Source organism: Agelaius phoeniceus, chromosome 1 (assembly GCF_051311805.1).
Source record: "Agelaius phoeniceus isolate bAgePho1 chromosome 1, bAgePho1.hap1, whole genome shotgun sequence".
NCBI classification, from domain to species: domain Eukaryota; kingdom Metazoa; phylum Chordata; class Aves; order Passeriformes; family Icteridae; genus Agelaius; species Agelaius phoeniceus.
The window spans coordinates 47,743,365-47,765,098 of NC_135265.1; the positions used below are offsets into that span (position 1 = coordinate 47,743,365).

Genomic DNA, 21,734 nt, shown 5'->3' on the forward strand with positions numbered 1-21,734 from the left:
ATTTTCATTTCCAGCTCCCATAGTCAGAGAGAAAATCAGGAGCTGATGTCACATCTGGAAAGGATGGAGAGCCCTCTTAGAAAAATGACTTTTCCATGCTGCAGTGATAGGGACTGTATAATCACTGTTTAATCTAATGTGTTACGGAAGAGCTGGAGTTACTGCTATATTACTAGTAAGTCCAAAGAAAAGATTTAAGGTATATTAAGTAGGTAATTTCAATGCTCACTTTGAAACGGTCTCTCCTGCTGATAAGCCAGTTGAAATACAAGAAATGTCTTTTGCTGCTCAGTCATCTTTGTTTAATGAAACATGCAAAACTTTTAGAAATCAAGGGGACATTTTTATTTAAACCCTTTTCTTAAGAACTGCAAGGTAACAGCTGTTTGCTCATGGAAGTCAGTAGCAGATTCCCTCTAAAAGAGCTGAAAAGCAGAGTGGCATTTTCCGTCATCCTTGGCATGGAATCCAGTGTCACCACTCCTGAGGACAGCTTTGTACATAACCCTGGTAAAGTAAGGGTCTTTCAGTGTTTTGTTCATCTTTTTGAAAGGAGGATACCATAAACACTTCCATGTTTCATTCAGAGAATCAATTTAAATTTGGATTCCTTCTTATCCCTGTCAGAAGCACATGCAGGCACACAGCAAGCTTGACACATTTTAAGTACTGAACTTGTTAAATGGCACAATCCATTTGAATAATCCTCATAATACTGGGAGCATGAGACCCAAGAAGACTCTACTACAGTACCAGTACCAATCCACTCATGGAATCCATGCATCTCCAATCTCTGATGATCTGCTCTGATGAGGTTTTATAGTGTTGTGTTACTCAAATAAAGAATAAGTTTCTTTGTGTCAAAGAGCCATTAGTGGCAAATCTCATTGCTCTAAGACAGAAACTCTAATGAAATTTTAACACACAAAAGACAGCACAGTGATAAAACTATTCACCTGAAATCTTTGCTTTGCCAAGGTGTCTAATCTAATATTAATAAGTGACAACCACATCAGTTGCACATCAACCTAGTTTCTCTGAAGTGCCCTCTCATAATATGCTGTAAAATCTTTTCTCTCAAGCACTGAAACTTAGACAAACAAATCAGTAATGCATCCTGTGCCTTTGCAGTCTGGCTGTAAGTCTCCCCGCGTGGGTATTCTGGTACTCACAGCTTGCCTAGTTCAATGGGACACCACAACATGGTACTCAAGTGCCTCCCAAATTCCCAGTTTGCCTTCCACACAGTAAATAAACCAACTGGGTTTGTTCAAAATAGAGCACTTTTGGCTCTCCTCAGGTATTTCTCAAAGGCAGTCACATGTCTACCAACTGCTTGTTAAGCCAGATATTTTTGAGTAGTGTGGGCATGTAGCACCGCAGCTTACTGGGACCAGGTTGTAGAATGAGTGAGACAAGATTCAGTGTTGGATGTCTTCTGAGGCCTTGGAGAAAATGGATGGTTAATGGAAATCAGCATGGAATTGTTTTGCACTGTGTCTAGGGCAGGGAAAAGTGTGTGTATATTGCCTCAAGTATGGATTTTCTGTCAGTAATGGCATTAAAAGCATGTTTTGCACTCTGAAGTTACCTTACTGTAAGTACATACCATGTCCGAAGGCATGGAGCATGAAACAACTTATATACTTAAAACTGAATGTCAGCCCTCTGCCTAACTTTTGTTAGTTTTTGTGGGTTATTTTTTGTTTTTGTTGTGGTGGAGGCATAAACTCCATCTCTGAAAGTAACTTTTAAGTGCTCTTTTTGGGCGGAGCTCTCACTATCTAGACCAGTTATGCAAATCAAACATCTCCATTCAGACCTGGAAGTGGAGAAAGGGGAGGGGAGCAGTGAAGAGGAGGAAATGAAGGCAGTACAGTTTACTCACTATTAAAGAGGAGTCCCTAATACACCAAAATAGACCAGAAGGGAAAGTAATTTCCATTTTAGGGGAAGTTGTGAGCCAATAGAGAAATTGTTTTTTGGGATAAAGCTCTTGAGGCCAACTGAAGAAATAAATCCTATGTTGACAATTTGATACTGACTAGCATGGTGCCTGTTGTTGGTGTGAAGGTTTTAGATGTTCCAACATATCTTGCATCCTTTTTGACTGCAATTTGCAGAAATACTTCTTAAGGCCACAAAATCTGGATCCTGTAGACAGTATAAAGTTAATGCTTAGTTTACAAAAGAACTAGACAAGATAGAAAAAAAAAGATGATGATAATAAAACAAACATTTACAGAAAATAATAAATGATAGAAGAATTCCCCAGCACACTGTAAGGATTAGCAATACTTATTCAGCTGTTGAGCTCTACAGCAAGTCTTGTTGCTCTTCTCTTTCTGGGGAAAGCTCCAGGTCACCTGCACAGGTTCTGATTTTGAGAGAAAGCACATCCTCAGATGTGGTGCCAGTTCATCAGGTAAAGGAGAAAACTCATATGTCTGAATGTTATGTCTGAACATAACATTAATGGATGTTGCTGGGTGAGGGATGACCTTAGGAGATGGGAAGATTGCTGTTTAATGCAGCCAGAAAATAAAGCACTATGCCACTTTCTCAGTGAACATCAGGATTATCTTTTAAAGGGTTCTTTTGTTATTCTACCTGGTAAAGCACACACAGCACGTGGGCACAGAAAATGCTCTTGTCCCCTGTGGCCTTTGCAGGTCTCCAGAACTCTCACCTTGGGAGCCAGTTCACATTAGCAGGTGAGCCAAAGCCCCTTTGCAGGACTGGGCATCTCCAGAGCCTCCACGGTTTGAGAAAACACTCATTAGTAGAAGGGAAATAGTTCAGGATGCTCTGAAAAGGTTCCTTCTGTAGAAGATGAGATTACTCCAGAAAGGATGCATATGCCACCTGCCAGCCACTGAGCTTCCCAGCAAACCACACTCAGACCCCTGACTTCTTGAACTGGAGGGAGAGCCAGAGTCAAACCAGACCACGGTGACTGGCAGGAGAGCACAAGCTGTCAGCAGGAAAGCCACGACACCAACTCCAAGAGAGCACATCTCAATATATTAAAATGCATTAGAAGTATTAAAGCACTTCAGCTTGTGTGCTTTAGGAGTTATGAGCACAAAGGGCATTTGCCTTTTAATAATGTTTTTTATGAGCTACCCGAGTGGCTTGCAAGCAGTTCAATATCCACTGCTGCATACCATTACTGCTGTAGTTTCTAGAAGACTGCTTGGGAGACTCAAGAAAGAAAATTACTGTGATCAAAGTCAAATTACAATACACAATTGCATTTCTGTGAATCTTCTACCCAGCTAATACAAATAGACTGGAAAAAATCAATTCAACAAGATTGTCGGAAAAACAAAGCCATGCTTCCAAAACCATGCCCCTTGAAGGTATACTTTTAAATAACTCTGTGCTCCACTTACAAGGTTTATAATGTCAATGTGAATTTGAAAGGATCTGTAAAAGGAAATGGTTTTGAATTCTTCTATCGGACCTCTTTGTATGCAGATGCTATCACAAACAAAATGTTTTGCTCTTGCTCAAGACTAGTTTGATCATTCTGAAATGTTACAAATGAATGGACTCCTGTAAGATAGAGTTTTTCATTTTCAACTCTATTTCCAAATCCTTAAACACTCACTCATTAGTATACCAAATACATTTCAATATGAGTGCTTTGGTAGGTTAGCATTGTTTTCAGCTAACAATATTTCCACAATACATTTTTGTGCCTTGAGGAAAATGTTCTTGAAATGATAGTGGTTATAAATTCTTCATATTGCTGAATTTATGAAGTCTGTTGATTATGCCATTTATTCATCACAAAGATTGTTTTCAACCTAAATAATTCTATGATTCTAGGATGTTTGTAAAAATACTCACATCCCTTTCTTGACCATTCATTGCTTCAGATATAGATAAACATACTTGGATTTTCGTTATTTTTTTGCCACAGTTACATTTTCAGTGTGAATTTTAAATAAACACAAAACTTCACATTCATTCATCATTTGGGAAGACATTCCAATTTCAGAAGTACTTTGCTAGGTTGTTGACTGACAGGATGTGGAAAAGGCACAAATCAATTGATTTTAGCTTTCAAATTAGAGTTGTTTACAGTCTTTATAGTCAATCAATCTCAGTGAATTACCTCCAGGGAAAATCCAATATCTGGTTATTAATCTCAAAGATTCTCATGTGTTTTTGGTCGGGAAAAGAAGCCAGGCATTTTGAAAAAACTAATGTCTTTTATGATTTTAGCATGCTGGGGTTTCCACTTTGGGCTGTGATTGCAACCTTGACACAGCTTCTGGCTGGCTGGCTTAACCCTTAAACTAAAATTCAGATGCAATCCAAATACTTTTGACACTGGTGGGGGACTTTGACTCCATTAGAGCAAAGCTCTGTGTAGGTCTTGGAGGTTTTTTGTGCCCTCAAATTGGTCTCAGGTGGAACGCTTTGGGAACCCAGGGAAGGAGTCAGAGAGGTCTGAGTTGGCCACACTGACAACATCTGATACACCAGCTCCATGCAGTGCCACAGTCCAGATGTGCTGTGTGTAGGCACAGCCCTCATTCACATCAGTAACATAGTTTGGGAAAACAGAGCAGCAGCATCTCTAAGTCTGGCTGCAAAAACAATGGTCCTGTTTAATGCCTCTTTTCATAAGTCACTTTCTTCAAAACACTGCATTTTTCGAACAAGGCAGAGTGCAAGAACAAGTGGGGTCTTATTCTTGTTGCATGTAATGAGGCACAGGGAAACATGAAGGGCAGGAGGTGAACTCGGGGTTTTCTATGGGGCTCCAGAGCAAAACCAGACATGAGGATAGTCTAGGAAGGTTGTTTTGATAACCTTAGGAAGGTAATTTTAATAGCCTTTCCTGTAGCCCAGTGGTGGCCCTGAATATGTTTTGTAGATACACTTGACAGTCAATGAAATGAACCATGAATTTTCTACATCAGCAGCAGTCAGCTTTTGCTGTGCCAATTTATGTCAGTTTATAGGAAGCCTTAATTCTTGTTTTGACAGCTACAGAATTGTTATGTGGTCCTGAAGGACTGATTATGGCTTTCCTATCTTCAGCCTGTTTCAGACATTCAAATCCTAATGACAGTTGTGTTATGTTTGTTTTTTGTTTTGTTTTTAATAAAAGGTGCTTGGCAGATAAATTGCATAATCCTCTGGGTCCAACATTTCAGCATTAAGGGGAGAAATGGATTTCTTTCTGAATTACTTGGAAAACATTACCTCTAAATTTTATGGATGCCTGTTTGATTCCCTGATGGCTATCCAGGCAGGTTTGTCACCTGGCATAGAGGATATTTATTTTACAGTTACTCTACATGAGAGTTTGACTTCCATTGTTAACTATAGGTAGGTGTGTGGAGTTTGCTACCTTTCTTCATGTGCAGCAGTAATTACTGAGAAACAGGACTGCATGAGTGTGGTGCTGCCAACAGCATGGCTATAACGACTATGCTTTACCTGGAATCATCATTTAGGATCTCATTATCTCCCATTAAAAGACATGACTTTAAACTTTTGACATCAAAAGTACAAATACATCATTAGCACCTTTTAGTCCATCATCTGTACTGCAGCACATCTAGTTGCAATCAAACAGAAATTATTCTGGAAATAGCCTTTGCATACACTGAAATTACATTAAGAAGATCAGGGTTTTTCTATTCCCCTCTTGCATATTCAAGCAGTGATATTTATTTACTTATATTGTCTTTGTGTCACTAACACTGACACATTTCCTTTTACCCATCTTTGCAAAGGGCTGTAGGATGACACATCTAACATTTTCATGTGGTAGTTCATCACCTGCCAATATGTCCAACTCATGTTCACGTGTTTTACAGGTTTTCCCTGGAGAGTCACTCCCTTTAGCTCCATTGCCTAGATGCTTACCAAATGTTTACAAATGATTAACAGGATTTATGGAATTCAGGCCAAAGATATCATGTGGCACTGCAGACACCTAGTTGCTCTATTAAGACCAAATGCTTAGATGTCCGTTTTGGCCATGTTCAGCTCAATTACAGGACTGAGATCCAGACCACATGTAATGAATTTTCAGCCTCTTCTGGCACTGCAGCATATTTAATGGAAAACAGCTCAGTGAGGGTTTGCCTGATCTGCCTTTTCCACATGATGATTTTACATGGGAATTTGCCAATGAAACTAACCAGTGTGCTTTTGTTCATGCTATGAGCAAACACCAGGGGAGACAAAGCAGATATGAAAATGGGAAGGAACACTATTCTACTATTCTGTAAAGGAAAGCCTAAGCTTCAAGAAAAATTGAGCAGCAGCATGCATTGTCACTGCTTGAGCACCATGGGAGTCTGATTTACCGTTTGCTGTGAGGGGAGAAAGAAGGCTTCACCCTTACTACTCCTACTTAAACTAAAGTATCTGCATCAACAATATCTGAGCCAATTAAGGCAGTGTTGGAAGAAGTGTGGGTAATCAAAGACCCTAGTGACCTGGGTGCATGAATTACACCAACAGAAAATACTCCTAGGATGGTCCACATTTTTAGATGACAATAGTCACACAGTTTCTGTTGTGACCAATATATAAACCTGCTGTCCTTCAAATACTTGAGGTAAAGAGTTGGCAAAAGGATCAATACAGAGGATTCAGAAGAAATAGCAGAAGGTTGTATGTACAAGATGTTGGGGAAGCAAATAATTAAAAATAGAATTGTTTGGTACTTGCTATCTCAGAAGGTAATTTTTTTTCTGGAAAACACTACAAGTGTTTTCCAGAAAAAAAATTGAAATATATAATACAGCAGCAATGTTTTTGAAATATATACAGCAGCAATGAATTACAAACAGTGTGATTCCTTTGTCTTTTGAGGAGGCATATTCTTGTTTTTCTGTGTTTATGTAAGACAAATTGATCCACAGGAGTGTGTTTTCTGCATTTACACTGAGACACATTCACTTTACACAGAATGAACCACTGAATGAACCATTGAATGAATTTACACAAAATGAACTGCATGCAACAAAATAACATTTCATCTAGTAGAAAGTGGTCTCATCTACGTGCAAGTAACACAAGATGGGATGAGGAAACTTTGTCCTAGGATTTAGAATTATCACCAACTTCATCTGCCCCTGCATATTCCCCCTAAGGGCAACTGCCATTCCCAAACCACAGTATCTGCAGAGGTCTGAAAAAGGGGGCATCTGAATGAAAATTACTTGCCTTTACTGTTCTGACTGGTTCATAATACATCCTGGTTTTACAAGGAAACCATTCTCCAGTAATTTCTTCAACTTTGTGGGAGGAACCAGTTTTTCTGAATAATGAGACAAAGCCCTCTGTTTTGCCCACCTCTCCCCACTGTATTTGATGTGCTGCTTCTGTTCCCATTATCCTGCCCTGTTTTGGTGGCTGCCATGCTCCTTCTTATCAGAACTGCTGGATCAGTCCAGCTCCCTCCAGCTCTATCTCTAGAGCAATGGTGTGGTAGGAAGAGATATATTAATAAAGGTAAATTAAACATAACTTTAATGCCTTTCACAATGGCAGGGCATATTAAATTTTAATTCTTGGAGGTCTGATCTCCTTGTAAGTGCTGTTTCTTAAGAGGTTGGTACTGTGCAGTATATTCTTTTCTCAGCCCTTCATCTTTCAGCCTGGATGAGCTATGGAGTGAGGCTGGGGCATCACTGAATCCATCCTTTACAACATCTAGCCTAACAGGGCCTGCCTCATCTCATGAGAAAGTGGACCTCAGAGCAGAAATATAAGAAATGCAACAAATAAATTAGGTGCTCACACAGTTCAACAAAATTTCCTGTCACTTCCAATGAGCCAGAAAGAGAAAGAAAGCACCACTTCTGCCACAAAAAAAATCCACATAGCTTTAACAGGTCAATTGAGCAGGTTTTCTCTTGACAATTTTCAAGCGGGTTTTGCTTCATACATTACATTTGGTGTTCTGTTCCAGGCTGCCAGGCTTGAAGGATAAAATGCCCAAGAGCAGCATAGTACACATTGTTAGCACCTGTGGCAGAACTCCTGCTCCAATGCAAAATGTGTGCTCCAATGCAGGCACCACAATGGAACAAAGCACTTGTGGGTGTCCTTGCTGATTCCCCACAAAAACTTAGTGCACCCCACATTTTGGCTCACACTTACTGTCCCTTTGCCAGAGATTCTCTGGCAGAAACCTGGGATCCTTACACTGCATTAGCACAATCACATCTGCTTCATAGCAACACTTCTAAAATAGTTAAAATCAGGATTGGCAGATTCATGGCAGCTCCTGGGGTTGTCAACCATCCTCCCCATTGGCCCTGCCTCCAGCATGGTGCCCAGATGCTCTGCAGTGCTGGAGCAAGGGGTTGCAAGCCACCATAAACTCAGATAAGTGCACCTGGAGGGGTTGTGAAGAGGAGGAATCAGTTGTCAAAGCACGAGGGCAACTCTTGCACCCAGGCCCCCTGCACCCACCCTGCTCCACACACAGCCCCTTGCTGCTCCATGACTGCACAGAGAGGCCACACACCAGGCTCTCCTGGCTCAGTGTTTAAAGAGCTAAAATGTCATAATTTGAAAAGGCATCTTGTAAGTATCTTGTCCTACAGATGCCCAGAGCAGGGACACAACCTATTTCACTATCAGGTCCTGAATGAGAACAGAGTTCTGGGTACATTTTTTAGGACATGTGGTTACAAAATTATTTCTAGTTCAGTAAATACTTGCAAAGCCACCTGTGAAATTTACAGGGGAAAGCACAGGCTATGGGAAGAGTGGGAGAAAATGAGCTGCAGGGGTGTCTGCAAGAGGTAGGGCAGCTTCTCCTGCTCTCTCTGCCCTGTGCCTGAACTAAAGCCAACCTCCAGGACCCCTAAGAACACCTAATTTAAATATCTTGCACCCACAGGCCTGTAGAAATATCAGATATGAGTTTTGCTAACTGGCAAGGCCTATTCACAGCACTGACTCTGGTTAGCTGACAGCACATAAAGTGTGATACACAGCAGCAAGGTCAGAGAGCAGTGGCTGCCTCATCAGTTCAAAAATCATGGACAAGACCTTATTTTTGCCATAGGGCAATGAAGCCACTTTTGTTTTTATGGGTCTATCACTTAGTTTCAGGCAGGTGTTGGTGAACTGCTGTTTCTGATGCTTCCAGAGGATACGCTCCTTGAGGAGTGGTGGGTGATGGGAATGTACATCATGAGGTCCAAAAAAAATGAGCCATATGAAATGCTCAGCCCTGACCAGCAGCTTGCACCCTTTGTCTTGCCTTACAAAATGTTGTGTTTCCTTGTGCAGCTTGGTGCTGTTTACAAAGCAGAACAAAATGTACCTTGTTAAAATGGAATCACTCTGTAAGTGACACGAAAAGAGAAAGAGTATTTTAGTAAGAGGCACAGCTTCACCAAGAAGTCATGGATCACCACATCCAACTTAATAGAACTGTTCTCATCAGGGGAAAATGAAACTGCAGCTGAGATGACACGTGGAGCTTTTTAACCCATCACAGCTTACCAGCAATCTGCTCTCCACTTCTGACAGAAAAGACTTTCATCCTCAGGGTGAGTGTCTTGAGGGAAGACTGGTGTCAGTAGTAATAATAAAATGATAGAGATATTTTCTTGTAGACTTGCTAGTGCAGATTTTTGATTGAACCTCCTTAGTTGCAATGAAGGGAATATCCTCAAGTCTGCACAGGTACATCCCTGTGGCAATACCATCAAGTCAATGAATTTCTATGAACATATTATCTGAGACAGTTGTAACCTGTCTGTTCCCAAGCCAGATTGCTAATTACCTCCATTTGCTTTCTATAATGAACTTCTTTCTCTGTGGAGGGCTTTTTGACAAAAAAATCTGTTTCACTCACACCAACAGCAAGCTGACATTCAGATTTCTCCCTCCAAGGGCAGTGATTTCTTTTTTACATTTCTGAGATCAGTCATATGAGGCAGCACCCACTACCCAAGCTACTGCAATCACCTCCTGAACCAAGTGGTTCCTGGGCTCAAAACTATAGAGGCAATGCCTGCACTCACTCATGCCTGTAAAAAAATCCAAAGGCATTTTGCTAAAATGATGGAAACTTGGGTTATGTTGGCCTTTAGGACCCAGGATTTTCACAGGTTGTTTCAGTACCTGACATATTTCCCAATGACAGATGCTGCAGCTCTATATTCAGCATGTTTCAGTCTCCTCTGGGAACAACAGGGTGCTTCTCCTTCTCAGGCATTTTCTTGGCCTTTTTGATAAATGCTGTCTAAAAATGCTGCATTTTGAAATGCTGACAGGTTTGTAGAGGCAGACACTAATCTGCCTTTGAGGACTGTCTGTGGCCATGGCGGCAACAGGGAGGAGGCCAATAAAGGTTTGCAGACCTGTCCAGTTGCACAAACCCCACAAAGCTGTTCTTCCCTCCCTCTGCCCAGGCAAGGCTATCTTTACTCCCTTTCTCCCTCTACTTTTTCTTATTATTGAAATCTCATGGATTTTTTTCTTTTAGATTTGTTTATAGAAAATCCACTCTCCCTCAGGAGCAAAGTTCTTCCATTGCTGTCACACTAGTACCATGTTCTCTCTTCGACAAGGAATTGTTTCATCTGTATCCTTCTTTGAATATACATTTGGCTTAAAAGTCACAAATTATCACTTGCTGGCATCTTTATTTTGTATCAGAAGAGAATATATTTCATTATTTGAATTTCTGCCTATTTTTCTGAGTAATTACATGGGTCTATAACCCCACTGTTGCCTAGCAATGCTGACACAGTACCACAGTAAACACACTGCTGCTTAGTAAAAAAATTTAGAACACTGTTAAGAAGGCAGTGGGAATGACAAGCTTGTACACAGCTGTGAGTGAAGATTGTTTAGGAGAGTTTTCAGAAATTATCTTGGTGCTGTTTGGCCCAGGAGCATTTGTCAGTGAAAGAGCACAAGTATCTAACACTTGAGCAACCAGCTTTGTAAGGAGTGGTGAGCATAGTCAAAGTAATGAGGACACTGAGGTTTAGACATATTGGCTATGTCAGCTTTGTGTACCTGACATTCACCACTTAGGATGGCAATGATGCAATCCAGTGACACGGTTTGAGGTGCAAGCTTGCCAAAAGCAGCCAGGGAATGTGTGATCTGCTGAGATCATTGCTGAAACCAGCTGACTTCCATGCACTGACCTCTACCACAGCAATTCAAATTACACGGCAAATGAGGATTTCAGGATGCTGTGGTCATGGATATAATTGCATCTGAGATGATACAAGGGTGAGAAGGATTCATCTACCAGTGGCAAAAGGTCTGCTGGCAATTCATTATCTCTGTACCAGGTTTATAGTGCTGGCATGTCAGGGCTTTGTGCAAAAAGAGGCTTGTAAGAAAAACTGCTGTGAAGGTGTGAAAAATATAAAGTCTAGTTATTGAAGGTGTGATGAGCATAAGAGAACAGATTAATGAGCAGCACATTTAGTGTCTAAATCACTAATAAAGGTTTGCACTAGGTACTTGTGTCTCTGGAGAGTATTAAGCAATCCTTTGTCAAAATTTGTAGGCTTGCTGCATTTTCCCTTTATGCTGTCTGATGACCAGCACAAAGCAAATTATTTATTTGGTGGCCCTGTGTAAATTCTGCAGTACAAACCCTCGAGACATGTGTGTTCATACTGAGAGAGCCTGGTCCTTTGCAGAGATGGGATAAGAAACATTCTCTGGAGCAGGCAGCAGAGGACTGAAGGATCCTCTGAGAAAAGTTAGTCTGGTACATTTAGGATTGAAAAGACAAGAGATATTCCTAAAACCTGAGGAGGGCATGAGGGCATTGAGTGGGAGAATGTTTCTATAATTAAAGGGCATTGAGAAATCTGACTAAATTTGGCCCACACAGGCAGCTGGGTGCATTGGCTTTGGTACACACGTGTGTGTTGTGTTCAGGGGCACGTGCTTGGAGGCTCATGCTGAGCCCTCCACAATTCTGAAATTCAGCACAAGGAACTCTTAAAACATACTGCTGGGGGAGAGGAGCTGAGGCTGCCAGCACAAAAAAAGCTGTGAAGTTTAAGCCTCATTTAAAAGCCTCTGCAGTCACCTGAAAAACCTCACTCAACGGCTCTCAAGGGAATGACAATTCTGAGTTGTCTTTAAAGCTCCTGAAGTACTTAAGGCTATAGATACATTTGTAGGTAATGACGCACAGTGGGTAGAGACCGGTAGCAAGAAAAGGACAGAGCTGATACCCACATTCCGTATTTCTGGAGAGGCATCTGCTTCTGCTGCATAAACTTTGCCATGGTTCCTGAGCCTGAGCACTGGCTGGTAGCTTCACGAGTAGGATGCATGGAGGGCAACCCTGGAGAGTATTTTTGGGCTGAGCATCAGCCAAACAAAGGCTCATTTCCCTATGGATCTCCATCACATCTCCAGTGAAGTGGGGGCCATCCACAGGTTAAAAATCACACTCCTGATGCAAAAAAGCTGAAAGGTGTAAGCTGAAAGCGTGTTGCCTGGGACTGCCGAATTGCTTACCTGAAGGAAACCACCAGGATGCTGTCCCATCTCCCACCACAGCTGCAGGGTGCACCTCTAAAGCACTCTCCCATGCACTGAAAAGAGATAGGAAGATGGCCGTGAGGAGAGGGGAATGAGGAGATAACCCAGGTGCTGTCCTTTCTGCCTCCCTTTCCTCTTCAGAGCACCGAGATTGGCAGGAGGGAGGGCAGCCTCTGCGCCCTCCCCCTCCCGAGGAAAGCTGAGCCCTGATTTAGCACCTGCTTGGCAGATGCTCAGACCATCAAAAGCCGGAGGATGCCCTGAGGTGAAGCTCTATTGATGTGCAATACTTTGAACCAATATATATTTCATTACTGTAGAGAGAGAGAACATGAATCAATAATTCAGGGGTAAGGCAAGGGAAAGGGATCGGTTGGAACCACTGCTGGAGGATGCACTTCACTTTCTGAAACACTTAAACTGTGTGGTTTTTTCAAAGACCGCCTTAATTATATACCTACAGTCTTTTCAGTAAAGTCTTAAAGCCACTGTACTCATCAGAGAAACAATCCTTCCTTGCCCCATCACCCTACTCAATGAACAATATTTAACATAATGTTTCAAACCACAGACTTCCTTCTGGAGATTGCCTCTGATCCAGCCTCTCTCTGGAGGCAGGGGAAGAGACAAGAGAGAGAAAATGGGGCTGGAAAAGGCTGCGAGAATAAAGAGCAAACCAGTATTAATTGAACAGTAGTCATAAGGAGGGAGGCAATGTAGTTACACTAATTTAATTTTGAACTGAGACTTGAAGAGGAAGATAAATGAAAGAAGAAAATGAGGAGATAAAGGACTACTGATACAGAAAAAATAACCCTGATTTTCCACTAAAGCATACCAGGTTGCTTTTTCTGAAGCATTAAGCTGAAATCTCAATTTCCAGCTAGAAATATCTGGAATTTCTGTAATTTCAAAGGGCTTCGAAGAAATCGATTTTGCAAAACACATGCCTGTTTGCTTGGAAATACTGACCCAAACTGTTTATTTCTCAAAAAAAAAATTAATTGCTGAAATAGCTTGTTTCCAAAGGCATACATTTCAAATCAAAATCTTCTGATGTGAGGATTAAAATATCTTTATCACTAAAATTTAGAGATGGTTTCTGAATGTGTAAAATAGTGGTAGCAAAATGAAACACTTTATTTTTTTTTAATATAGACTGAAGTTTTTTCTTCATATTGTTGATTTTGTCCTGAAAATTGCATGAAATGTTTTCCTAACCTGTTTTCTCACTTTGTGGTAATCTGTGCAAGAAGAGCAACACGACACGTTACTTGAAGTAGCAGGACACTGGACTGGTACACATTTTCTTCCATGGACTGCACTGAAAACATTTATCTTGTCCATGTGAGAGAAGTTGGTTTTGAAGACAAAACTTAATATTACCTGTGTGTAAAACAGGAGTACCGGTTCTTGTGATTCATTTGTAAAACTTGCATCTCTCTGAGCACTCACTTGTTCAATAAGAAACAGAACAAAGGCTGGAATTTCTCTTTAGATTTTCTTGCAGGAGAAAAAAATGGAGAAGAAAAAAGAAGAAATAGCCTGAGGTGTATTTTATTTGGCAAATATAAAAGTAAAGGCATAAGTAGGTTAACTTCAAGCTGACAAGGCACAGTTAGTCATTAATTAATTAAGTTTGCAAATTAACTCCTGACAGAATTTCCACTAACTTTAGCAGCATTTGGTTGCCACTCCAGGTGATTTCGCAGGAGACTTTTTAAAATGAAATAACAGATAAAGAATAAAGGAGGTTTAGTGGTTCAGTATTTGTCACAGCTGTAATCAAGCTGACACACTTAAAAAATAATTATGGGGTGTTTTCTGAGGCTTTCCCAACTCCTCTAGCATACTGGGCTGAGTGGTCATGGCTTGGCTGCCCCTAGGACTGATACATCCCAAGGGTCCTACCTGCCTCTGGGATTCACCTGAAGTGATGTATTTGCTTCTTCCAATGCTTCTTCACTTAATTTCTTTGTAGATTCATTCACAGGACTCATCAACATAATGACTGACATCATTTGGCGCTACACTGGAGATTTTATGGCCCCTGATATCGTTTGCAGGGTCGTTCGCTACTTCCAGGTACAAAAACCTCGTGCTCTGTGCCCCCATAGCAGTAAACTCTGACAAAAACCCTGCGTAGAATTTTTTCTAGCAACAAAAGTGCTAAATGTTGAAAATGTTCATTTAAAGGTCAAACACATTAAAACATATTAAATATTTTAAATTTTGTGGACAGGAAAAAGGAAAAATACCTGGGTGAATATACAAGGGAGTGGGAGGATTTCCTTTTCTTTTTTTTTTTTCCCCCAGTAAGCTTTGAAACATTCCTAGTTCAGAGTTCACACTGACATTACTTTCTGCAATAGATGTGGCTCAACTGTTGTCTTGTTATACTTTCTGCCCCAGGTGGTCCTTCTCTATGCCTCAACTTACGTCCTCGTGTCACTAAGCATAGACCGGTACCACGCCATAGTTTACCCCATGAAGTTCTTGCAAGGAGGTAGGAGAATTTCAGTACCTTGTTATTGCTGTAGACATTATTGGGTAATTTTTTAGTTCTCAAAATTCTAAACCTTGTTGCTATGAATTATTCATTCCTGCTCTAGCTACATTTGAACTCTGTTACAGTTTTCCAAAGGACGAAGTAGCTGTGGTTTCAGGATTTATTAAACTCCACTTAGCCCTCAGCAGTTTTTATAAGTGTTGTGTTAGCAAAGAATGAAATGACATTTTTAAAAGTATAATGGTTTTCATTATATTCCAACATTTTTAGAAGGTTTTAATGGACAAAAGCTATCCCTTGTTCCACTATACTGACTGTAAAAGCTGCAACATCTATAATGTCTATTTATTCACATTAAAAAATAACTTGGATGAAAGGTGTACTGAGAATTCACAAAATAATTTGATGTATGTTCAAAAGACTTAGCATATAAGTTTGGATATCTATTGTTTCTTATAATTTCCTCTGTTTGTTTGGTTTCAGTTTTTTTACAGCACTCAGATATATCCTGGCCTCTTAGCAGTACAGTTTAAACAAAATTATTTCTTCCCCACAGAGCCAAAGTGGGGTGTTAAGAATGTTGCACTGAGTGAAGAAGCAGAAATTGCAGGTGTGGAGGAAGAAAAACATTACAAGAGCCGTGAGGTCTGGAGGCTGTGCTTTAATCAGATGCAAATATCATTCTTGTTTTGGAGTAATGATGGCTTTTGCCAGACGGGTCTATTCAGGGGATCAGATTAATGGTCCTTCCTGGCCTTAAAAACCTGTGAGTCTATCACAGCTCAGACAGTGTGCAGCTTTGGCAGATGTTAAGGTCTGAAAGCTTCAAAAACTTGTGTGAAATTTAGCTTTAGATTCCCCAGTGTGTGGATCAACTCTTTCAGAACAGGGAGATGGATATCAAGGTTTTCCCAGTGGGTTTTGGGAGGGGTGGCATTGCTCTACAGCTCCTTCAGGAGGGCTCATCAACCAGGCAGGGTGGGGGCTCATAAACCTGCTGGCTGAGCAGGATGAGCTGTGGGACAGACCTGCTGGCATTTCTTCTTCATGCATGGCACAGGAAAAGCAGTGCTTGTTAAATTACTGCCTGGGTATAGTAAAGAATTCTATGGGTAATCTTTGAAAAGCGCTTTGAAGTTGAAAAAGAACCCATGAAAAATCACTTCAAATCTTCATAAAAGCCTTTTTAAAATCCCATTTCCTATACCTAGACCATAAAGGGTTTTTTTGTTTGATTTTTTTTTTTAACTGGAGAAAAGCAGATGTTGCCTCAGTTGAGGGTAGCAAAACCATCAGCTGGGTGCAGCTCTGGTCAGGGGAAAAAGGTCACAAGTAGAGAGAACACTGACAAAACCCATCTGCCTCTTGCAAGGTCTGGCTAAACACTAATGCACAAGCAAAGTCCATGTTCAAAGGAAAAAAGAAGAGAGCTGTAAATCCAAAAGAAGGCTCTAGAGAGTTATATTTAACATAGTAACTTTCTGGAGCATACATAAAATAATCACCTTTTGCACCCAGGTATTCCTTGCAGAGGTGCTGTGTGGGACGCTTTTGAAATGCCCTCTTAGCTATTCTACAGATGGAGAACAAAGAGATTTACAAATCTTTGTCATTGGTGATGACACAGAGGAACTTCATGAATAGTTCTGAGTCAACCTGTGGCAAATTTCTTTGCAAAATGAAACACTCATCCCCCCAAAATCCTTCAATCAAGAACAAAAGAGTTCTTTCTTCTTATTGATTTGAAAAATTATGTTTCCATGTAGCCTTGAAATATCATTTTAGAAAAAAAAAAAAAAGTCAAACATTCCACTTTGAAAATGTCAAACAATTTTTTAAAATTGTGGTTTAGTTACTAGCCTCAAGTCTTGTTAAAAAGTATTAGCAATGAGCTGTTCTTTGCATGGTTTTTAAGAAAACAAACTTCAACAGCTGAATATTTTATACATTTCAAATATATAAATGACCACAGAAAGTGCAGTATGGGAAAGAAAAATGCCTTTTAATCATAAAGCTTTTACTATGAGACACCTAATTCTACAACCAAAAGGGTATTAAGAAAAACTTGTAAAATAAAGATCAAAAAGAAAAGAAACTGAGAAGTTATAGCAGAAAATATTTTATGAATACTTCATCATCTTGGAAAGGTATATGCAAACAACATGCAAACTAAACAGCAGGTGAAAAAAGAACTGCTGAAGAAAATGACAAAACCCAAAAAGGTGTAAACTGATCCCTGTGGGGCTTTGGGCTGAAAACAGTGCTGTCACTGAGATTCTGGAACAGCTCTGCTCTCTCTGGGTTTAAAACCTAATTTTAAGGTAACACTCAATTTATCAAAGGATTGCATAGCATTTTACATTCATTACATTTACATTACATTCTTGATGGCAGGAAGCAAAGTTCCTTCCAGGAGGTGACCCCCTGTCCCATATTGCTGGGAGCAGAGAGATGTTCTCAAACCCATTGTCACAGTGCAGGGGTGGTGGGTGGTGGGAGCAGAGCAAAGGGGACAGTCACAAGGAAACATCTTTTAGGAGAGTCAGAGCCAGAGCTCACAGCTGAGGTTCCCACTCCAACCCTGGGAGTTAGTCTTGGCCACCACAGTTTGAAAAGCTCTAAAGGAAAATTCTCAGACTGGTTCAATAGAATATTGTATTTCAAAAGTTATTTGTTTGATTTCATTTATAACTGATACAGCTCTAGTTATGTGATTTGCTGGCATTTTGAGCATATTAGAGCAATTATTAAAAATGCAGCATAAAAAAAGTCCTGCTGGTGAGGCAGAAAATTGACATTATTCTTATAAAACAAAAACCTGCTTACCTATCAGTGCTATGTAACACCCTTTAGACTAGCAAGGCCATATTCTACCAAATGCAAGGGACATTTAAAAATGAAAATAAATTAACATTGCAGGAAAAGTGTTATGAAACACAAAGAAATAGCTCTATTGCCCAACCCAAATTGTCCAGTTCCGTTCAATATACAGAACAAAAAAAAAAGATTTCTTTTCCAGCTCTGATCGTTTTTAGTTAGAAAAACACTGAGGCTTGCATGATTGTAATTTAAGTAGTTAGCTCACATTTGAAATATCCTTTCTGTGAGGAAATATTTTGTGAAATTTATTCTTAATATTCCTTTTGCTAACTCTATTCCCTTATGCTTTGGGAAATTTCACAGTTCTCTTTTGCCTGTACAATATTTATAGCCTTAATCTAACCCTCTCACTTAGGCAGATGTCATCAGAGTTCCCTTAAGCCTTAGATTAGCAAGACCATACTTTCCTGAACGTGGGTAGCATTTAAAAATGAGCAGGATAACTGAGTATTTGCAACTGATGTTTTATAAAGCATAAAATTACTTTTTGAATGTTTCGCCCACATGCTTTTGTATTGCTCTTAGAGTTTCAAGGAGGAAAGACATTCTTCTTGATATGCATAATTTAAAGTGGTTTTCGATTTCACACACAACCTCGGGTGTTTTTTAGGACAATAAAGTATTTGAACACTAAAGCTCCCAGATTAAAAAAAAAAAAAAAATCTGTCCCCATATGTTCCTCTTGCAATCTGGCTGAGGAGGAATAAGTGTCACTGATAACCATGGGTACTCCACAGATAAGCCCTTTTTCCCCATCCTTTTCAGCTAGAGCTAACTGGATTTTAGCCAGAAGATGCAGGTTTTTGAAAATTAAAGCCTTGGAACTTTCTGCTCCAACCCACTGATATTTACAAAATCTTGTGGGTGCCACCAGATGTCATCTCGTTTCCCACTTGCTTTTCCTCACTTGGCAGTGGCCAGAAATCAAGAGGATGCAGTAGCCCAAACCTGCTGGAGATTTTGAGGTCCTTTAGCTCCTGCTCTTCACCATGAAGTCCAGGAGGATCTCCCAGTTCCTGTATTTTGCAGTAGATAAAAACAGGGCTGGGCACTTGAGCACCGTCATCTGCACTGTCTTGTGGTTAGCAGTCCACTCCTGGCATGGCTTGGGTTTATCAGCAGGAGCTAAATTTGATCCCCACCCTCATACAGAGAAGGGCAGGAGATGCCCAGGTTCTTCAGGCCCTTGATTCCTTGGGTGAGTAAAGTTGCAGATGGAGTTAAAGGCAGCTGGTTGTGCAATCTTGTTCTGATGGTGAACTGAGGCATTTTCTTTTTCCTCATAGGAAATGTTTTGCAGTCTTTCTCACTTCAAGGTGCATCACTAGGCATGCAGTAGGGCAGGTCTGAGGTCCTTCACATCCATAAGTGATGTTCTCTCTGTGGCATAGAGGTACCATTTGCATTTCATGTTTCTGACTTGCTGACCCTGACCAGTGCCTTTCTCAGAGTGTTTCAGATTCAACAGGCCCTAAGCATCCTTAAATAAAACTTGCAAAATACAAGCTCCTAATGACATGACAATTTATCATGAGAAAGAGATGAAATCCTCTTTCTCCTTTGAAGTCTTTTCAGCACCAGCCAGCTGCAGCCTAAAATTCCCTTTCTTCACAGAATTTCCTCCTCCTCCCTGCCTTTCTGTCAATAGTGCTGCAAGGGTTCACTCTCACCAACAACCCCACTGACACTGTCTGTTTGACTCTGTTACACAGAAAGGCAGGCAAAAGTGCTTATAGGAGTGGCCTGGGGCCTCTCCTTCCTGTTTTCCATACCCACTCTGATTATTTTTGGGAAACGGCAGCTCTCCAATGGGGAAGTGCAGTGCTGGGCTCTCTGGCCTGATGACTCCTACTGGATCCCCTACATGACAGTTGTGGCTTTCCTGGTGTATTTCATTCCTCTGATCATAATCAGGTAAGTCCAAAGCCCAGTCAGCAAATGTGTGGTGAATGCTGTCAAGTGTGCAATCAGCTTAATGCTTTAATTTCTAGTCATTCATTACAATTTCATTTCCATACCTGCTGCATAGCTGTTTTGGTTTTTATCACATAATACATGGGTCCATGTACTTGCCCTGGGTGTTCTCTGTGTGGTATTAACAGCCAGAAACATTTTCTCTGAAAAAAGGAATGAATCTCTAAGTGTGTCCACTTATCTCCACAGCTTCAGGCTTGAAAGATATCTTTATAAAACCAGTATGAATATTTATCCATTATGACAAAAGATAATTTTAATAGAAGAACAGGAAACTGCACTTAACACTAATTAACTAAAATTAAATTGAAGTGCTCTCAAGCTTCACAATACTCAACAAGGTTTCCTTCACCAGGATGGGAAAGAAATCTCCAAGTGCTCCAAGTAGTTGCCAATTACTCCTAAAATATGAACAAATGTACTTCTTCCTGTTTTGTAATAGGAAACCTAAGCTAGGAAACCTAAGCAGATATTTGAGACTGATTTGCCTCAAATCACAAAGACAATCTGCAGAAACTGTATAAAACTGAAGTCAATCAATATCGCAGACTTAGTGATCGGCCTCCCTCTAGAGCACTGCCTTCAGCTGCTGTGAAACAGAAGGTAACTAGCCACGAGGAGCCACCAATGCAAAAGAGCAGCCAAAATCAGATGTGGAAGGGGAGTGAGGCTTCCTAACTGCCTCAAAATGCTGCCAGTGTCAGTGACAGTTCTCAGAGCCATTACTGTTCTTTCTTTCACTAGCAAGGTTACAATTGTATTTCTTGGTGTCCATCTCTTCTTGTCAGCAGCAAGAAAGACTTGCTGGGACTTCTTTTTTCCCCCCATAATTTGCTGCTTGGACTCTGAGAGAAAAACTATTTTTGCAATGTCCCTTGGATTTATCTCTTGGTCCAGCTGCTTTTCCAACAAGTGATGAGCCATGAGCGTCCCTTAGCTTCCTGCTCATTAGTGCCCTGGGTGAGAGTAGGGTGCTCAGAGGCTGATCTCTTCTAGATGATGACAGGAGTGACTACATAACCTTGATGTTTATTACTGTTTTATCACAGAGATTAATTTCTGCAGCTTTTAATGGCAACTAGTTTATCTCTGATAGAATCAAAACCATGTGGTGCTTGAACTCATCTAGCTGACTTTTTGATATGGATTCAAAATGGACCAGTGTTGCTCCCTAGAGAGAAGGGATGATTTTTACACATTTCTCATAACATGTCAGTTCACTAAACCTTCCATTTTTTGTGCCAGATTGCATAGATATAATTAAAAAAATTAAGAAAGTTTTCCTTAAAGAAAAGTTTGAGAAGAAAGGAAAAACTACTCCCAAGTTATCCTTCCTAGGTGGGATAATTTCTCTGCATGTTTTCCTGCCTCTGAAAGCCAGCCTAGTTTTCAATATGCAAAAAAAAATATTCTTGGGAATATGTAAATAAAAATGTGGGTAGATCTGCAGCCCAGCAGTAGCAGCAAAATCAATAAACATACACTGCACAAACAGAAAGCAATTTAACAGTGAAAAGAAATGGCACTAGAAAATTTTGAGGCTGGCTGTTACTGTGAAAGGGGCTCTTTTATGAGCTTTCTCAAATAGGCAGCAGCTGGGAAATTCTAGCCAGCATCTTAAGTGTTTCAGGAAAAAAATCCCACAGCCTGCCCAGTTACCAGTCATTCCACAGGTGTGTGAAACATCTCTTTCACACTCTAACATACACATAGATTTGCATGGTTTCTGTTACAGACCAGCCACTCCTTTTACACACCATCTATACTTGTTTGGCAAGAAAAGGCAAGCTACAGAGCAATAAATATTTCAGAGCTGCTGACATTATGCTCCCCTCCTCCCTGC

General features: G+C 40.5%; 1 protein-coding gene across 2 annotated transcripts in view; it reads left to right on the forward strand.

The window, feature by feature from the left end:
- NPSR1 (neuropeptide S receptor 1) overlaps positions 1–21,734 on the forward strand; it is a 120,190-nt gene that overhangs the window by 85,654 nt on the left and 12,802 nt on the right. For both annotated transcript variants that reach the window (XM_054641751.2, XM_077178361.1), the window contains 3 exons: positions 14,510–14,613; positions 14,941–15,034; positions 19,630–19,831. In XM_054641751.2, coding sequence (XP_054497726.2) covers positions 14,510–14,613; positions 14,941–15,034; positions 19,630–19,831 — 400 coding nt within the window. The remainder of the gene's footprint in view (positions 1–14,509; positions 14,614–14,940; positions 15,035–19,629; positions 19,832–21,734) is intronic.